The 18,939-nt window shown below is 45.7% G+C and overlaps 2 protein-coding genes across 3 annotated transcripts in view; one reads left to right on the top strand and one right to left on the bottom strand.

The window, feature by feature from the left end:
• Positions 1–863, bottom strand: part of CDK8 (cyclin dependent kinase 8) — a gene marked incomplete at both ends in the record, with an annotated part of 63,762 nt that extends 62,899 nt beyond the window's left edge. For both annotated transcript variants that reach the window (XM_079549670.1, XM_079549671.1), the window contains one exon: positions 736–863. In XM_079549670.1, the coding sequence (XP_079405796.1) occupies positions 736–863 (128 nt within the window). The remainder of the gene's footprint in view (positions 1–735) is intronic.
• Positions 864–6,985: 6,122 nt separating this feature from the next.
• On the top strand, positions 6,986–14,954 carry RNF6 (ring finger protein 6; the record flags this gene model as incomplete). The annotated part of the gene is made up of 4 exons (XM_079532655.1): positions 6,986–7,060; positions 10,041–10,242; positions 12,287–12,394; positions 13,216–14,954. The coding sequence occupies 4 exons, from the start codon at positions 6,986–6,988 to the stop codon at positions 14,952–14,954; spliced, it is 2,124 nt and encodes a 707-aa protein (XP_079388781.1).
• Positions 14,955–18,939: the final 3,985 nt, after the last annotated feature.

Raw genomic sequence — 18,939 nt, 5'->3', positions numbered from 1 at the left:
AGCTTACATAAAGGGAACCCGATCGCATTTCTGCCGTGGCTGACCACAGTCTGCTCTAAGCTGATTTACCACAGGTAGAAACAACGCCCAGGCTTTCAAACGCACATCTTTTCAATGAGAAAACACGGAGTTCGAGGAGGTGGACAGAAAAGCCGGGTGCGAGGGAGCAGAGGAACCTGTTAGAGCACAGCGCTGCCTCTCCCGCTGCCCTCGCCCCCCACCGCCCATTGTTCTGGCACCGACGCCGTGTCACCGAGAGCCAGGTGACACACCTGCATCTTCCTAGACGGGATTTCTGCGGGGAAATTCACTTACCGCGGTCTGTACTCAAATACAGACCTTCGAAAGCATCCTAAAGGAGACTTGGGCTACAGGAGCAGCCGGCAACAACACCCAAAATGGTGACTACAAGGAATAAACCAGACAAAAAGCGTTCAAAAGGAAAAAGGAACCGAGCTCAGCTTTACGAAGCCGGCGGGCGGGCTGACGTCTGGGGGCCGCCGGCTTCTTAAAAAGGAAAACCCGCCGAGTGCCGCCTCTTATCCCAGCCGTGGCATTTTTCCTCCAGCGGCCGCCAGCCCGGCACCGGGGCGGTGGCGGGGGAGGAGGTGAGGGGGGCGGCAGTGCCGAAAGCCGCTCCGGGGGGCAGGAGCCGCAGGGGCCGAGCGGCAGCCGCCGCCGCAGGGACGGGGCCGGGACTGGGGCGGTCAGAAGGGAGCCCCGCTCCTCACTCACCCGTCCTTGCGCTTGGCTTTGTAGACGTGCCCGTAGGTGCCCCTGCCCACCTTGCAGCCCTCGTACTCGAACAGGTCCTCCACCCGCTCCCGCTCGCCGGTCAGCTTCACCTTGAAGTCATAGTCCATCTTCGCCGCCCCGCGACGCCTCTCGGCAGCCGCGCACCCCGCCCCGCCGCCCCCCGGCAGCGGAGGCAGCAGCAGCAGCAGCGGCAGGAGGAAGAGGAGGAAGAGGAGGCCCCCGGGCCGCCCCGCGGAGCATGCAGGGCCGGGAGGCGGCGGCGGCGGAGCTGCTCGCTCCTTCCCTCCGCGCTCCGTCTCCGGCCGCTCCCCTCCTGCCCGCCGGCTCGCGGCACAACAGCCGGGCTGCGCGCGGAATACGGCGGCCGCGCCTGGCCGCACTGCTGCAAAGAAGCGTCGCAAACAGCGGGCGCCTCCCCGGCCCCGGGCACGGCGGACAGCGCACCGCGTGGAAGAGCGGCGGGCTCAGACCACAGCCCCACCCTCTCGCGGCCCGGCGTGCCTTGCGGCGCGGTGCGAGGCGTACTGGCAGCTGTAGTGCCGGGGGAGAGGCGCAGCGCAGGGCATGCTGGGAGCTGTAGTGCCGGGGGAGGGACTTTGGCGCGGGGCACGCTGGGAGCTGTAGTGCCGGGGGAGGGGCACGGCGCGGGGCATGCTGGCAGCTGTAGTCCTGCCGGCCCAGCTCCTGGGTATTGAAAGAAGAAACCACGTTTTGTGGACCGTCCAGAGAGCGTTTGTGTTTAATTTACACCTTCAGGATTCCTGAAACTTGGAGGAACGGCTGTACGAGCCTCCTGTGCTGGCACTGTGCCACAGGCCCAGTACCAGCTGTGGTATTGCTGTGTAGCCGTGAGGGACCTGATGCCCGCTGGAAGGGCACTGGGCAGGCGTTGTGAGCAGAGCGAGCTGGCACGGCCTCATCCAGCACCCCGCTCCTACTGGCCAGCCCCAGAGCGCAGCCCTGCTGGCCGGGCTGTGCGCAGTGCAGCACTCTCACAGGGGCGATAGATCTGCAGTCTCCTTCTCGCAGCTGCTGTTACCGGGAGGCAGTAATGGGTGAGGTTAGGCTGTCCCAGCTGCGGCACCGTGGGGTGTGGAGGAACAATGAGTGCATGAATAAACACAAGGATGCGGCAGCCAGACGGCCTTCTGAAGACTTGTGCTCTTTGACTCCTTTGCATAAACCATATGGAAAGAATTCCTTGCTTTGACAAAGAAAACCTCACAAGCCAAAACCACAACAGAAAAAAACTTTTTCCTCTCTTTTAGGATTTTATTCCTTTTCTAGGAATGTTCAGAAGTCTGTCTTTCTGCAGATCTTTCTTCCTTTAGCTTTTCCCACCATTGGGATTGCGCACCATCCAGAATTGGTGGATTTTTTCTCTGCTTCTTCACTCTGTTTGCGCTTCCAGTACTTCAATTGTTGGCAGCATTGAATTTTATCGATTCAGATGGATGGTTCTGAAGTCATAAGAAATTTCAAACGAAGCACAAGTTGAACTTCTTAACGACAAGAAACCAACATGGACATTTCAAGACCAACTTTTAATTCTGCTTCATGAAAAAATGCACTCTTGTCTGATTTATTTTAAAAATCTGTCAAAATATGACATAATTTTAAGAAAAGGTTAGTTTAGGAATCTGTTCTTAAAAAGAAAGAGATGGCCAGGCCACGATCTGCTCTTCCTGAAGTACCACAGTGGCTCTTTAAATTGATAACATCTCTTATTTCTTATTCTTATGCCTTCTTTCCCTTCATGCTGTCTCAGAAGTCAATTTTAAAATATATTCTTAACAACTCTTAACATCTACTTTATTCAATTTTTTTTTTCCTAGCATTTCTGGCTTGTGTTACAATGTCCTGTCCCAAGCTTGTGTTGTTTCTAATGTTTCCAGCACACACATAGTTTAGACATTTTTTTCTTTACAACCACGCCTTTAAAGAAAATCAGAGATCTCCACAGAAAAGCAACCACTGCCATGTTAGCATTGATCACATGCAGAGGGTTGGAGATAGTTACCACGACACATCCCCATGTCACCATAATATCCACTTGCTCCATTTACCAATTTGCCAAATTTGAACAAATTTTGGCTATTTGGAGACTTTTTCATTTCAGAATAGCCACTCTGAAATGGCTAATTTTTTTCTTTATTTCCCCAGAGTGATATTCTGTAGCTTAGGTGTTCCCAGGTTGGTACTGAGTGAAAAAGAGCCAATCCTGCTAAACCCTGTACATCTTCTGCTTAGAGCAGTGAAAGCTGAATGCAAATGAATGATGTGGTGTTTGTGGTCTTTTCTTTTAACTTTCCTGTGTGTAAAGAAAAGCCATTTTTCTAGGAACCTTGCAGTTGATAACATGCAGCTATGTTAGCTGAATACTGACAGCATTTAAGAAGCTGAAGTGCTACTCCCACAAATTGATATATAAAGTTAAGTACTCTTTATTGTGTGCTCAGCTGCCCTTTGCTATAAAGTTGATCAGACCAGTGATGCGCTTAACAAAGTGTCTTAGATTCTGGCATGAGTGCAAGTCATCAACAAACATACACCCGTAGTTTGGATCCAGATCCGGAGAGCTGTGTTAGCAGAACATCTGTTTGCCAGACACATGACCATCATCACTATCTGATTGTTTTATGCCCCTGAAGAAGCCAGAGTGTTGGTCCTCAAGAGTCTTGACTTCAAAATTCTGCCTAGGAACAAACATCTGTCTACTTTTTTAGAGCCCTTCCGTAGGGAAATAAACTCTAATACTGACAACTATGTTAGAGATGTATGTTAGTTCAACAGCAAGAATCATAGCAAGAGACTTTAAGAGGTTTGTTAGTTTAATATCCTGCTTAAAGCAGGATTGCTATTAAATTCAGGCTGCTTGAGAAAAAAACTCTGAGGAGGGAGATTCCACAGCCTCTCGACTGTCCTCAGGATAAAAACACTTGTCCTTATTTTGATGCCGAACGTCTATCAAATTCATGGCTACCGTCTGCCCTCCCACTGTGCACTTGGCTAAAAAGTCTGGCTCTGTCTGCTCAGCAACTTCCTTGTGAGTGCTGGCAGGCTGCCCCTTCTCCCAGCTGAACAAGCCCAGGTGCCCACAGCCTCACATAGAAGTGTGCAGCCCGTGCATCTTGGTGCTCTCTGCTGAATTCCTTCCAGTTTGTCAATAATTTTCTGTATGAATATTGTTCTGCTGAAGACCCCCCAGACATAGCATGGTAGCACGGTATTCCACGTGACGGCAGTCAAGCACCAAGTAAGAGGAAACCACTTCCCAACAACATATGTGTGTCATTAGCTTTCCTTGCTGCAGGGGTGCACTCCTGACTGTATATAAAACATGATTATATATAAAAAAACCCGACACATAATAGCATAAAGTTACTTTCTAAAGAAATTAAATGACTGAACAATTGAATGAAACCAGGTTTATAGAGCTTACTTTAAGATTAAAACCAGTTTCCTGAGGTTTGCTGCCCTCTACAGGCTACTTCTATTATCGTCCTAAAAGAGGTATTTTATGTGTGGGAAAGTTGCTGCTGCAACAATAATAATGTTAGAGGAAAGATTTACTATTGTTATTTCGGTATTAACAACACAAATAAGAGCATAAAATAAACATAAGAAGCATAAAATAATCAAATACTTACACTGCACTTCTGTGAAATGTAAATATGAATAGGAAATGAACAGAGAATTGTGCACCGTAGAAAAAGGACTGTTTCAGTCTAAGCTTTGAGTAAAGAAACATGGATTTATTTATCTATCTTCCCAAAACATAGCACAACCTTATTCTGGATGAGCAGCTCATGTGTGCCTTGATACCACTGAAGATGCTGAGTTTGACTGTGATTGCTAAACATCAGAGTGTGAGAGAAAAGGACTGCCAGAAGAGGACAACAGGAAACCATGAAGAAATTGTCAAGGGAGCAGGGCATTACTTTGTATGCAAGGCAGATAATCAGACTCCTATTATAAGAGTGAAATCTGTCTTCAGGAAACACATATTTTAGTTATATCAGGCAAAGGAAGCCAAAGCACACTTCAGCAATCACTAACTTTCATGGTGTGATGAGAAACATGAATAACAAGGGTTGAACCCTTGAATAAACCTACTAGAAAAGAGTAGCCTTGAGCATCAGAATAGCCTCGGTGCTAAAAATGTCCTTCCTGTTGCATCCCTACATCGATAGCATGAACTGGCAAAAACAAACAAACAAACAAACAAAAAACCCACAAAACAAACAAACAAACAAAAATCCCCAGTATAAACTAGTAAGAAACCTAAATGTAAATCTTCCTTACACTTCTTTCTCAAAAAGTATAAACAAATTGTGCAGTATGTAAAGAAGGGAATAGAAGTGTCTTCCTGGACACTGCCCTCAGCCCTTCCTATCACCTCCCTTATTCATGAGGACTTGTTTTTGCATCAAGACCAACTGCAGAATATCCATATTTTATTTCTCTGAGGAAATTTGAGCAAAAGTATCAGCAATTTGGATATCCTAGGAATGAGGTGATTTTACTGAGGTCTCCTGTTCTGCTGATTCAAATAGTTTATACAAGGTGTGGAATGCTCCATCTGTCACAGCCCATCAGCTTCTGCCCTGTGTAGAATCACAGAATCGTTTGAGTTGAAAGGAGCCCTTAAAGGCCATCTAGTCCAACTGTCCTGCAGTGAGCAGGGTTACCTACAGATCCATCGGGTTGCTCAGACCCCCATCCACTGTGATCCTGCACAGTGATGGGGCACCTACCCCCTCTTTGGGCAACCTGGGCCAGTGCATCATACTTACTGTAAAAAAACCTCTTCCTTACATCCAGTCTAAATCTCTTGTAGTTTGAAACTGTTTCCCCTTGTCCTATGGCAACACGACCTGCTAGAGATTCTGACCTCTTCTTTCTTACAGTCCCCCTTCACACACTGAAAGGCCGCTCTCAGGTCTCCCCATAGCCTCCTCTTCTCCAGGCTGAACAGCCCCAGTTCTCAGCCTGTCCTTTAGGGAGGTGTTCCATCCCTTGGATTAGCATAGAAGCTACCAATGGAAGCAACACAGGAAAGAAAGCCTGTGCACGTTGTTAGCATAGCAGCAGTGTGCACGTCAACTTTGTAATAGCATTTGGAGCTTGTGTGCAAAGTTCTATGCTACAAAGTGACTGAAGTCACAGCTGCTGCAACGGCACTGAGCTCTTGGAGGCTCTCTTCGGAAAATGGAAAAGGTGAAGGGAGACAATGGCAGAAAAGTGAAGGAAATAGAAAGGCAGAAAGGAAAGGCACAGAGTCACATGGAAAATACAATCATCCTATCTAAAAAAGCAAACCCGGGAAGGGAAGAGCAGGAAAAAAGCCAGCTCTTGTAAAGAATAAGATATGGAGCACCAGGAGCAGCTGAAGCTGCAGTCCTACGCTGGTTTGCCAACGTGCAGCAGTGATCACCGGAACGGAGAGGATATTCCGGTGCCGAGAAGGGATGCATGGCGAAATCCTGCCTGTGAAAATCTATCCGCCCTCGGTCAGGGCTCACACCCGCCTGGAGACAGCGATGCGAGTTGTGACCCACAGCGGGCTGGCTAACGAAACGCCGACACCCGAGCAGACTTCCTTCTGCGTTTAACGGGAGAGAACGAGTCGAGGACGGCAGTTAGGAGCGAGGAGATCAGCGTTAGCGCGGACGCGTACAGAGAGGCGGCGCGGGGCCGTGCAGGGAGCTCACGGGCTGCCCGCGGACAGCCGGGCGAACGCGAGGCGTTTTTTCCCCGAGCTCCTGGCCCCCGATCGGCCGCGGCCGCCCCGCAGACCGGTAACGGCTCCGAGCCGACAATGGCCGCGCGCCGCCGCACTTCTCGGCGCGCGGCCGCCGCCAGGCGCGCGCCCCGGCCGTCGGCCTTTGTCCGGCGCGCGACCCAACGGTCGCTCGCGCCGCGGCTGCGCATGTGCGGGAGGGGGCGGTGCTCGGCGGAGGGCCGCGCTCGGAACTCGCGCTCGCGGCTCCCGGCGGCCGCCCGGACCGCAATCGGGGCCGGGACGCCCGCTCGCACGGCTCAGGGGTCGGTGTCTTTCCGCTCCCGCCGCCGGGAGGGAAGGGGAGAGCGGAGCGGGGCCGGGAGCCGGGCCGTCCCGCGGGCGGCAGGCGGGGCCGGGCTCCCGGGTCTTCCCGGCCCCTCTCCGGGCGGCCCGCACCGCGGCGGTCGGCGGCACGGACGCCTCCCCGGCTCCGCGCCGCGGGTGATGCCGCTCCTCGGCGGGCGGGGCGGCCGGGGGCGCGGGCGGCGCTGGAGGCGGCGATCCGGCCGGTGGCGGTTAGTGCGGGGCCCGGCCGGGGAGCGTGAGGAGAGCCGGGGGGGGGGGGAAGGGGCGCGGACGCGGCCTACCTCGCCGCGTCGCGGTCGGCCGGCGGCCGGGCGGGCGGTTGGCCGGGAGAGGTGTCGATCGCTGCCCCCGGCCTGCCCCGGCCCGGCGGCGGGCTGCGGAACGTGGCCGGCCGGCCGGCCGGGGGGGTGCGCGGCTCCGCGCCTCCCGCAGCGCCCAGGCCGCAGAGAGCGGCCCGGGGCCGCGCTGCCGTGGGAGCGGGGGAGGCCGCGGGGCTCTCGTTGCCGTGCCGCGCTTCCTTTGTCTGCCTCTGCTTCCCCCTCCCTTCCTCACGCAGAGTCTGGTGGTTTCTCTCCCTCTTTTTTTTTTTTTTTTCTTTCAAGTTCGGTGAGATCATCTCGCCCGGAGGCTGAGATGTGACGGAAATCCTAAGTGGTCTCGTTGTCCGCGAGGTTTCCTCATCTAAACTCAGTTGTCGTCTTGCAGTCAGGTGGTAGGCGATCGGAAAACGCATACCTCGTGGCCTGCGGGGCAGGGAGGCGTGGAGAGGGGCCAGAGCTTAAAAGCGCACGGTATGTGCAGCTTAGGTGGAAACAATCGTAAATATTAGAGAAAGGGCCAGAATAGGTGTGAACTAAGAAGGAAAGGAGTTTGTCTTGGGCTGGAAAATGTGGACAAGCTGCTGGCTTGTGGCACTTGTTTCTTTGCAACGGAAATGTAACCCAGAGCTGTAAATGGATTTTACATTTTTGTTTCTTAGTAGTTAAAATCCTGCAGCTTTCAACGCCTTGAAATATTTTAAGGGCCAAAGTATTTCATTTTGGTGGTGTTTGATAACAAATATGGCTAGTAGCCGTCATCCTTGCAGTTGTGTTAAACAGATGGGACAGCCAAAGGCTTCTCACTTCTTATGGTTTCTAAGTGACTCACTTAAGGAGGGTGAGTAATTGCCCTACCGTCCCATTGTCAACAAAACAGTATTTTTGTGTGTGGTAGAATTCCGTATTTTGCATGAATGCAGGAGGAAAAGCAAAGAATCCTTCTTTCACACAACAGTTTAAATTTAGGTTGAAGGAGACTACATGCAATGGGCTTCTCATCTCGAGAATCTGTGTGTGAGTTTCTCTGCAGCAGTATGGTGATATAGCCAGGAAATCAGTTAACGTAGCATAGTTATAGGGCGGGCACTAACATTTACTGTTAGGTTTTCATCTCAACAGCAGCCTTACGTGAAACTAAATAAACTTTATTTGTTGTCTTCTGTGTGCTGCTTACCTCAAGTATTAAGTCAGCTGGGGGCGGAGGCTTTTTCTTTAGTACTTACTGCAGCATGGATTAAGCATTTTCATGACAGCAGTCAAGTGCTGCTGCTGTCAGGATAGCGATAGTGCTATGACCGTGTGTTGAGCGGAGGGGGGGCAGTTGCATTTGTTTGGAGGAAGGCAGGGCAGTGATACGAAGAGCTGGCTGAGAAATTTGTGTTAAAATGTGTTAAGAGAAGTGACCTGATTTGGGCGTAGCCACTGTGGTAAACAAAAGTCAGTACTTAACTGCAGATTGTGAGGCTGAGCACAGAAGGTGACAGTAAATTAACAGACTATGCAAACATTATGGGAACAGAAAATGGCTTGTGAGGGAGGTACTCAGATTTCATATAGTTTAAGTTAAATGAGTTAAACATCTAGAAGAGAAGTATTACATACATCCAAATGCGGCATTGGATGCAGGAGGCAGATGAATGACAAGATTGATTGGCATGTTTGGAAATGCAGTCACCTATGGTGAAGGGGGAAAAGTAGCAGATGGGGTGGAAAATGAGGAGACCGAGGATGCATCAGAATGGATCCCACAGAGAACATAAGCAAGGTATATTAAATGTATGCCAGCGTCTGCTGTTGGCAAATACATTTCCTGACTCTTCATATCTGTTGGCAGCAGTGATTAAGATCTACTCTTTATTGAATGTATGTTGATTTGGTCTGCTTGTCAGCTTGTGAGCTTTTCTGTGAAGACTAATTACCGAGTGGGAGAGTGCTGAGAATGCTGTTCTGTGTTTCCCCATTTAACACTTGAAGACATTGGCATGTTGGTGAATTGACCCCTCAAAAAGAAGTATTTATCCAATAACTTCTTCTCCACAATTAAACAGAGTAGTGCTGCATGGCGATTCGTGGTAATCTCATTAGAGAAGTGATCTGTTCTGTCAGTTGTCTACCACAGCAAGTATTACAGATGGCTTTTGTTAAATGTGAAGCCCTACTGAAAGGATGACACCCTGCTTTCTCTTCTTTAAAACTGAGTATTGAAAAACAGGTATGGCCAAGAAAAGGGAGATTCATTCTTTTGTTAGCTTGGACTAGAGATTGCAAGGAAAATGTGAAACTTGTGTCAGAATGTCAAAAGGATAACTTCCACCAAAAATGTATCTGTAGGCTTCGTACTGTGGGAGTGGTGGTATGGACTGAGATAATGCTGTCATGTGCCTATCAGTAAACATTTCAAGAGTTCTCCAAAGCAGTAACTGTTTTTTTTGGAAGTCTACGCTGGGTAATTACAGAACAATGTTTTCAATGATATTTAGCTTCTGAAGTACTACACGCTGCTGCTTTATTTCACTGGGGAAAGGTGATTCGTGTTATTCCTTTAATTTTCAATGCTGTCCTTATACAGCAAAAAATAAACCTTTCATTGCTATTGTATTTTAAAGTTGGTGTACCAACTGCAACGTCTTTTCCAAGAGGAAAAAGGGACTTAGAGCTATTTTTGTGCAAGTTAGAAGCAAAACACTTGTACAATGAACAACACTGGTGAACTGACTTGGCAAATAACATAGAGTTTGGTTCATCTTAATCACCTTTAGCTATTTATTAATAAACTAATTTAAATGAAAATGGTGGGAACTTCTTACCATAAACTAGGTAAAATCTTACCATAATTGTTGTACAGTCTAACCTTCCAATTTTGCATAAGGCAGCCTGGCATCATGGATCGCTCTCGGCACCGTGCAGGGAATGGCAATGAACAGGCATCTTCACGAGAGCATGGTCATGGTGAAGATGAGAGACAGCGACAGCTGGAGCGCCTCAGCAGGGAGGAAGCCTATTACCAGTTCATCAATGAACTCAATGAAGACGACTACAGGTTGATGAGAGACCACAACCTGCTTGGCACTCCTGGTAAGATGTGGGTACCTTCAGCAGAAAAGTTGTACTGTGAGGTAATGCTGCTGTTGTCAGGCTCCACATTTAGTAGAAATGTGGATTTCTATTTAAAATTAATGATAGTCAATAAAAGCTAACTTAAATCGATGCTGAAGCTTGAAAAAAAAAAAAAAATAAGTTATCTGAATACTGGTAGTATTCAAACCCAGATAATTAATGCTAAAGTAATCTGGCAACTGATGTCACCTACCTGGACTTCTGCAAGGTCTTTGATATGATCCTCCTCCACATCCTTATCTCTAAATTGGATTTGAAGGGTGGACTGTTTAGTGAATAAGGAATTGCTTGGATGGCTATAGCCAGACAGTTGTGGTCAGTGGTTCTATGTCCAGGTGGAGGCTAGTAATGAGGGGTGTTGCCCAGGCATCTGTCTTGGGACCGGTTTTCTTTAACATCTTTATCAGTGACATAGGTGATGGATTGAGAAGAAGAGGAATGGCAGGGGGAGGTGATTGTTCCCCTCTGTTTGGCCGTTGTGAGTTCCCATCTGTAGTATTGTGTCCAAGTCTGAGGCCTCCAACATAGGAAGGATGTGGAGCTTTTTAGAGAGGATCCAGATGAGGGCCATGAAGATGATCAGAGGGCTGGAGCATCTGTCCTGTGGAGACAGGTGAAGGAGCTGGGCTTGTTCAACCTGGAAAAGAGAAGGCTGTGGAGAGACCTCATTGCGGCCTTGCAGTATTTAAAAGGAGTTTATAAACATGAGGGAAGTCAACTTATTACACAGGTAGATAGTGATAGGATAAGAGAGAATGGTTTTAAAGTAAAGGTGGGGAGATCTAGATTGGATATCAGGGATGTTTTTCTCTGAGAGGGCGGTGAGGTGCTGGAATGGATGTGGAAGTTATGGATGCCCCATCCCTGGAGGTGTTTAAGGCCAGGTTGGGTGGGCCCTGGGCAACCTGCAGGGGTTGGAACTTGATCCTTGGAGTCTGTCTCAATATAATTATTGGTGGAGATGGTTTGACATATATATACCCAGAGAAAGATAAGGCAACAAATAAGGCCAAATGTTGTCCAGTGATTTATTGCAAATTCTGTGCTACAAAGAATGCAGATGAGATGGGGAAGTTAGCAGTAGTAAAGAGAGAAATCCTAGCAAATGGTTAACAAAGCAGGAGTAGTCACCACCAGGGATCCAGCGGCGTCTTGTTGGCCCATAGGGAAGCTGCAAGTCAGTCAGCGACGTCTGAGTGAGCTGCAGCGCTGCAGTTCTGCCGAGGTGGTACCCATTCTTCCTTGGAACTCTTTTGGTTTTTATCCTCTCCATAGTGTCCTTTTGGTTGCCAGGGGCAGCAGCTGATTGTCAGGAGCACTTCTGTTTGGTTCGTTGGGGCAACGGCAGTTGCCATGGGTGCTTCTGTTTTGTTAGTGAGGGGAGACAGTAGTTGAAACAGCACATCCACTGTACATGCCCTTCCTGTTGGGTAGCGGGCAGTAGATCACGCGATTGTCTCACAGTGAGCTGCTAGGTATGCACACTGACTGCATGGTGGTTCTCTCCTCTGAGATGATCCCCACAAGTCAGCTTGAATGCCCAATAGAAGCAACAGCTGAAAAGGTTTCTCCTGGTTGCATATGTTTCTCTTGCTGCTGTGCTTATGGTAACCATTAACCCCAAAAGCTTGTCCAGCAGATTATGCCCTGGATGTGTGCCGCTGAACAAGCTTTGAGCCAGAAATTGTTCCAGCTTCTTACAGGGTCCCTTCCAACTCAAGCCAATCTATGATTCTATGGTATCTATCTGTGGCAGTACTTTGGGCTTCTGGTTTCTTGTTTAAAGTAAGCATGCACTTGATGCTCATTCAGTATCCACCCCTCCCTAGTAACTACTTCTTGTTATCTGCTTACTTGTCTTCCAATTTCACCCTAATGCTCCTTGCTTTTAAATTTAAATTTACCTCCTTTCTTAAGATTTTTTTCTTCAAGATGGAAAATATTATTTCTGCATGGCTGTGTTGAGCCGATAACAGCATGATCGATATGTAAACTATTTCAGGGGAAATAACAGCAGAAGAGTTGCAGCAACGTTTGGAAGGGGCTAAGGAGCGTCTGGCATCACAGTCTGATCTGGAAAACAGAGAAGGTGAAGGTAGAACTGCTGGAGGTAAATATTCTTTCTTGATATGCATGTATAGTACATACAGATATTTAAGAGAAATGCTGATCAAAAGTCTTTTTTTTTACTCTGCCTCTGAAATGTTCTCAAGTAAGAAATTTCCTAATGATATAAAATTAACTTAAAATAAATTCTTATGAAAGATTTTAATGGGAGACACTAATTAGTTTCTTCTCTTCTTCTGATTTCCTTTTCTAATGAGTCTAGGAGCGCAAAAAAAAAAATTATTTTAATTCTTAAGAAGTTCTAGTATACATTAGAGAAGTTAGAGAAGAAAAGAAGTCAACTGGTAAACAGTTAACCTTTCTTCTGTTTTGTTTTTGTTACCTCATTTCTGTTTGTTGTAACAGTGAGGTTGATACTATTTATGCTCATCACTTCCTCACCAGTATTGGCTCATTTGGCCAGTTCCTTTTCTAAAAGGATAGCATCTGTCTTAGCTTTTCTCACTTTATCAAAATTAGTTGACAAAGTTACTCTGAAATCAATAGCTTAAGTGAGAGACGGATATTGGACAAATTGAACTACTTTTGGGCTGTCTCTGAGCGCTTTCTCAGAAGAGGCTGTGTAGATAGATTAATTTATTTGTACCTGCTGGTAAGATCAAAATTCCAGCTTAAGCTTAACAGTTTTGTTGATGTTTCTACATAAGCATATTTTCAGCAAAATTACGTTATCAGGGAGAGGTAGCTGTCCTGCTACCTTAACTCTTAGGAAGTCAGAGTTAAGCAAGCATAGAGGATTTGGAACGCATCATAGTGTGCTAAGAATGCAATTGTATGGATGCTTGCAATTTTTATTTCTCTCAGATTATGATGTTCTTGCAGAAAACTCAAATGGTGATTCTTTGCTTGAATGGCTGAACACGTTTCGTCGCACAGGAAATGCCACTCGCAGTGGACAGAGTGGGAACCAAACCTGGAGAGCTGTGAGTCGGACAAATCCAAACAGTGGGGAATTTCGATTTAGTCTTGAAATCAACATAAATCACGAGCATAACAATTTTGAAACCACTGGTGAAGAATATGTGGGTATAGATCGTAGCAGAATGTATTTAGAAAGAAGACATCAAAGAGCTGTCAGTCCAGTAACCACACGAACAAGAAGCAGGACGACAAGAGAAGCGAACAGCCAGGCTGCAAGCACTGCAAGAACCAGGTCTTTAAGAAGCTCTGTAGTGCAAAGCTCTGAAGCAGCCTCTCTTCCAATCTCAGGGAGGCTCAGGAGTAGAACGAGGGAATTGACTGGCCTTCAACAAACAAATACTACACATCATAGTTCTGCAACTGCTGGTGAACAAAGAGAAATGCCAGAAAGAGGTACTTCTACAAGAGTCACAAGACGTAGTAGATCTAGAGCTAACGTTCGGGTGAATACAAACCAAAGACTGGAAATTCTGCGGTTGAGGTCTACTTTGAGCAGTCGAAGCCGCTCTCCACTGCAGAGGCAAGGTGAGACTGCTTATTCTGGGGAACTTGGGCAGAGGCAGAATAGAAGTACACAGCAAGCTAGTAGAGGTAGAAGACAAACAGCACAGCATCCTCAGCAGCCTGCTGAAGAACAAGCAAGAAATAACACTCAAACGCCTCAGCCTTCCTCTGCAGCCCCATCCGCGGGATTAACTTCAGAAGAGGAGGAATCTAGTAGGCCAGTAGCCTCTGTTAGAAGGCATCCAACAATTACTCTAGATCTTCAAGTGAGAAGAATTCGTCCTGGAGAAAACAGAGATCGGGACAGTATTGCTAGCAGAACTCGTTCTAGAGTAGGAATGGCAGAAAACACAGTTACTTTTGAAAGTGACACTGGAGGATTTCGGAGGACGATATCGCGCTCAGAACGTGCGGGTATTCGAACCTACGTTAGCACCATACGGATACCTCTGCGGCGGATTTCAGAAACTGGGCTTGGTGAGCCTTCATCAGTGGCTCTTCGGTCAATCCTTAGACAAATTATGACAGGTTTTGGAGAACTGAGTTCTTTAATGGAAACTGAATCTAACTCAGAAATGCAAAGAGGTGCTCATCACTTACCAGATGTACAGGCAGAGCAGAATAACTCAAGCTCAGTAAACAATAGCAGTGATCCAAGTGAGGTTTCTCCTCGGAATGGGCACGCAGTAGAAGACGACAGTGAAAGAAACAGACAGAGTGATGATACACGGCACTATGGTCGCAGTAATGAGAACCAGGATAACAGACAGTCTCAAGATGCTAACAGCCTGGTGGAAAATGGAACTCTGCCCATCCTTCGGCTTGCCCACTTCTTCCTGCTGAACGAAGACGATGAAGACGAGCGTTTAAGAGGTTTAACCAAAGAGCAGATTGACAATCTTTCTACTCGGAATTATGGGGATATCCACGCTGAGGAGGAAATAAGTAAAACATGCAGTGTTTGCATTAACGAATATGTAACGGGAAATAAGCTAAGGCAGTTACCTTGTATGCATGAGTTTCATATTCATTGTATAGATCGCTGGCTTTCTGAAAATTCCACTTGCCCAATTTGTCGGCAGCCCGTATTGGGGTCCGATGCCACAGACAACGGCTAAAATCATTTGTACTACTCAATATTTAAAGATCTACTTCTGCTCTGTTTATGATGAGCCAGAGCAAATGAATTGACTTGCATAGGGGTCCATTTGTGTGGGGAATTTTGTTAGGTTTCTTTAAAAATAATAGGAAACTTGTCTAAATCTAGCAATGTAAATAACTATTTTTCTCCAAGTGCAGATCTAGGAGTACACATAGAACCAAATGATATCAGTAAAGTTTATATTTTTTTAGGTAATTTTGTTATGCTAAGCACTTTTGTAAATAGAGAAATGCAATAGTTAATCGGTCCTGCTTCTCGTATGTTTTTTTTTTAACAGCGTAATGGACTCACTTTATTTAGATTACAAATTGTTTCACACAGACCTACCACTGTGTTGAAAAATTAGTGTCTAAATAGCCATTCATTAGCTTTTTGTTCTAAGAACAATTTCTTTTACAGAGTCTCTTGCTGGATATGTTTGCTAAAAGTATTTAAGTTACTTGAAGTGCTCATTTTAATATACAATATATTTTTTTTTAACATTCAGATATCCTTTCCAAAAACTTGCCAATTTGGTTCTATTTAAAATTCTTATGGCAATTTTTGCATGTGGTTTTACACAATGCTTAATGCTGACAAGTTCATGTTCAAAAGGATGGATTAGTGATAAAAATGCGCATAATTAAAAGCTGTCTCTGACAATCGCTGTCTCTTCAGTACAGACAGCCGTCACGTTGATGACAATTCCAAGAGTGTGTCTTAATGAACATGTTTGCTCAAGGAGTAAATGAGCATTGAGAAAGCCTTTTTACTTTTCCAAATTACTCAATATTCATGTTTGTTTTTTTTAACTGCCTTAGTTTAAAGAGGGAAATAATTCCTTAATCATTATATTGTCAACAATATGCATGTTTTGTGCATCCTACTCAGAAAAACAAAGGCTTGAAGTGTTTTTGTACAGAATTTTAAGGTACATATGTTACTAGTCCTCTTGAAACATATCTGAGGAGCAAATGGCAAAAGACACTAAAAAGGACAAGTAAGCTTCCTTTGAAGTCCCCAAATTATTGTACTATTAGATATTAAACTTTATACCAGTAACTTATAAAGAAATAAAGTTGCAAAACAAATAACTGAGGCCTTGTGTGGGTTGCTTTTGAATTGTATCCTGTACATCGGTAAGAAGACTTACTGTTGATTCTCAGGTTTTTTTCCCTTTTCATTTCCCCCAGACGTGTACTTGTGTTTCCACAGTATGTGTTAGCTGCTGTGGTAGGTTAAAAGAAAAATCGAGACAAAGCACTCTTAAGGCTTTTGGAAGTGTGCTGAATGTTAGAAAATCTCATCTTTCTCTGAGGAATGTACATCTCCATCTGCAGAGAAAGGCAGAGTCATGAAACACGTACGTGCGTATGTTGAGTAGTTGGAAGAATACTTAGTGAATAAAGTTGCACTTTTTCTGATTATGGACTGCCTTGACAGGATGTGTTTCAGTTAAAACACTTGGTTAGGCAAACCTGGAGGGGAAATGATACAATCCTGCGTGAGGCTGTTGGGTATCTTTTTTCAGGTTTGCCCATGAAAACCTTGTGTCAAAAGTTCCATACATTTGGGATGCTTCTTTTTTATTCCTAAGAGTAGTTGTAAGAATTTTTTGAAGAGGTTTAAATGAGTTTCAGGATATGGTGATGATCTCTTCTGATGTCATTTGGACTGCTAATTATTATGAACATTGCTAACATCTCTCTGATAGCTCCTTAGCAATATTAAAAAGTTAGATGTAAACATTGTTACCAGAAATTTTTTTTAAGTTTTTCTGTTATTCTTGTTAGCTCCTGATACGGACAGTAAATATGTGGGTGCCTTCTGCTACTTCCTTGTCTCCTGTGGTTTTCCTTTGTATTTGAAAGCTGCCTCACTCAAGTGCTACGGCTGTAGGCACCTGCCTTTGCCTCACTGTTGCTTTGCTGATTGTTTTTTTTTTTCAAAGTCAATTTCTGCTTAAATCTTTACTGGTTCGCACGTTTATGTGTTTCATAGAGTGTTTATCAAGTTGGAATCCTGCTCACTAATGCACTAAAGGTAAAGGGAGATTCCTTGTGCTTTCTTTGATTAGATTGGGGTTTTGTTCTGTAATGACAAGAGCAAAATTTCTGATACAGTTCAAGACTGAGCTGCAGTTACTGAGCTGGGGAATTCCAAACATACAGTTAGAGCTTTGTGCAGAAATCATGGACTGCTGGATAGGAAAGATGAAATCTCCCATGTTATATTCCTGTCCTGTTGCACATGAGTTGTCTTGTTTGACCTAATTGGAAGGGCATGTCATTTGTTCCTCAATTTTCCTGGCAAATTGTATTGATGGGACCAATTAAGGGCTCAGTTATTCAGTTAGGTGTTGGCTTCTATTGCTGAGATATTCCTTCAGTTCTCCACATCTACCTTCAGGTACCTTGTTGTACCTTGTCCATGGTTTGGGAGTTTCTTGATCCAAGTCATCTGTGTGTTTAAGAGCTTGGTTAATTTATTCCCCATGCATTTCCTAGTGGCTTTCAAACTCATCTGTGTTCTTGATCTCCACAGAGATTTGCTTAGAGGTAAAAAGTTTCTTTTGTTGTTTTATACTCAATTTTTTACTGTTTAGGATCTGTAGATTTTGTACTGTAAAATGCCACATCACCAAAATAACACTTCCCCATTCATTTTGCTAGTTCTGCCACTTTTTATTTTTAACACAACAGTCTTAACAAATCACTTTCTACCTGGAAACTGTTCTTTATTTGTAATCATCCTTGTTGCTCTTTTTTAATGGGAGGACAGGTACTCATGTAATATTTAAGATGTGCATGCAGTAGGCATTATGAGAGATAGAACAGTAAATAATTTTGTACCCTCTGTGATCTGAATAATTCCTGATATTCCCGTTTTGGTTTTGATTGCTGCTGAACACTGAGCTGATATCTTAAGGAAGTATGCAAGAAGACTTCACAGTTTCTTTCCTGAGTGCTGAATAGTAACTCTAGAGCTGACTACTGCTGTGAGTTTTATTTAGTCCTTTCCCCCAGACAGGAACATGAAAGCTGAATGTTCAAATTCTGTAATGCCACAGATTTTTATTCTTTTTTTCCTGCTAGTTGTCACGGTCTTCCATCCCACTAAGATGCAAATTGTTCAATGATCCACAACTTTCTTTCCTTCTCTTAGAATTCAGCATATTTGGCCGTTTCCTGTGGATGTTTTCATTTAATTTACTTGATTTCCACTTCCCAGTTAAGAGAACTATCCAATGCAATTCTCAGATTCTTGTAGCAGCATTCATTAGGCATATTTTTTTCCCTTTTCAAAGGGAGAAAACCTGGCCTTGAGCTTCTCTGGACCGTCTGTGCCAGTGCCTCACCGCACTGAGTGAAAAGTTTCCTCCTAACATGTAATCTAAATCTCTTTTAGTTTAAAGCCATTCCCACTTCACCTGTTTCTGTCTGTGTAAAAGGTCAGTCTCTGCTGTTTATAACAAGCACTGGAAGACTGCACTGAGGTCTCCCTGGAGCTTCTCTCCTCCGGACTGAAGAACCCCAGTTCCCTCAACTTTTCTTAGCAGGAGAAGTGCTCTAGCCCAAAGATCATCTTTGTGGCACTCCTCTGGACTCAGTCCAACAGCTCCAGAATCGCGTTGTATTTTGGGCCCCAGGCCTGGGTGCAGTTCTCCAGATGGGGCCTCACAAGGGCAGAGCAGAGGGGAACAATCCCCTCCCTCTCCCTGCTGGCCACCCCTCTTTTGATGTGGCTCAGGATACAGTTAGCCTTCTGGGCCTCAAGTGCACCCTGATGGCTCATGTAAAGCTTTTTGTCCACCAGAACCCCCAAGTCCTTTCCCATTGGGCTGAGGTATGCCAGGTGGCCTGGCCTTCACCCTGTTCATGCAGGGGTGATGGTAGAGCTAAAAGACTTCTCTGAGGAGCAGTGTCCTCTGTGGCATTTTTGGGTGTTAGTTTCTGTGCATC

This window comes from Tetrao urogallus, assembly GCF_951394365.1.
Source record: "Tetrao urogallus genome assembly, chromosome: 1".
Classification (NCBI taxonomy): domain Eukaryota; kingdom Metazoa; phylum Chordata; class Aves; order Galliformes; family Phasianidae; genus Tetrao; species Tetrao urogallus.
Note: the sequence above shows the minus strand (reverse complement) of the source record. Positions and strands in the feature narration are given on the sequence as shown.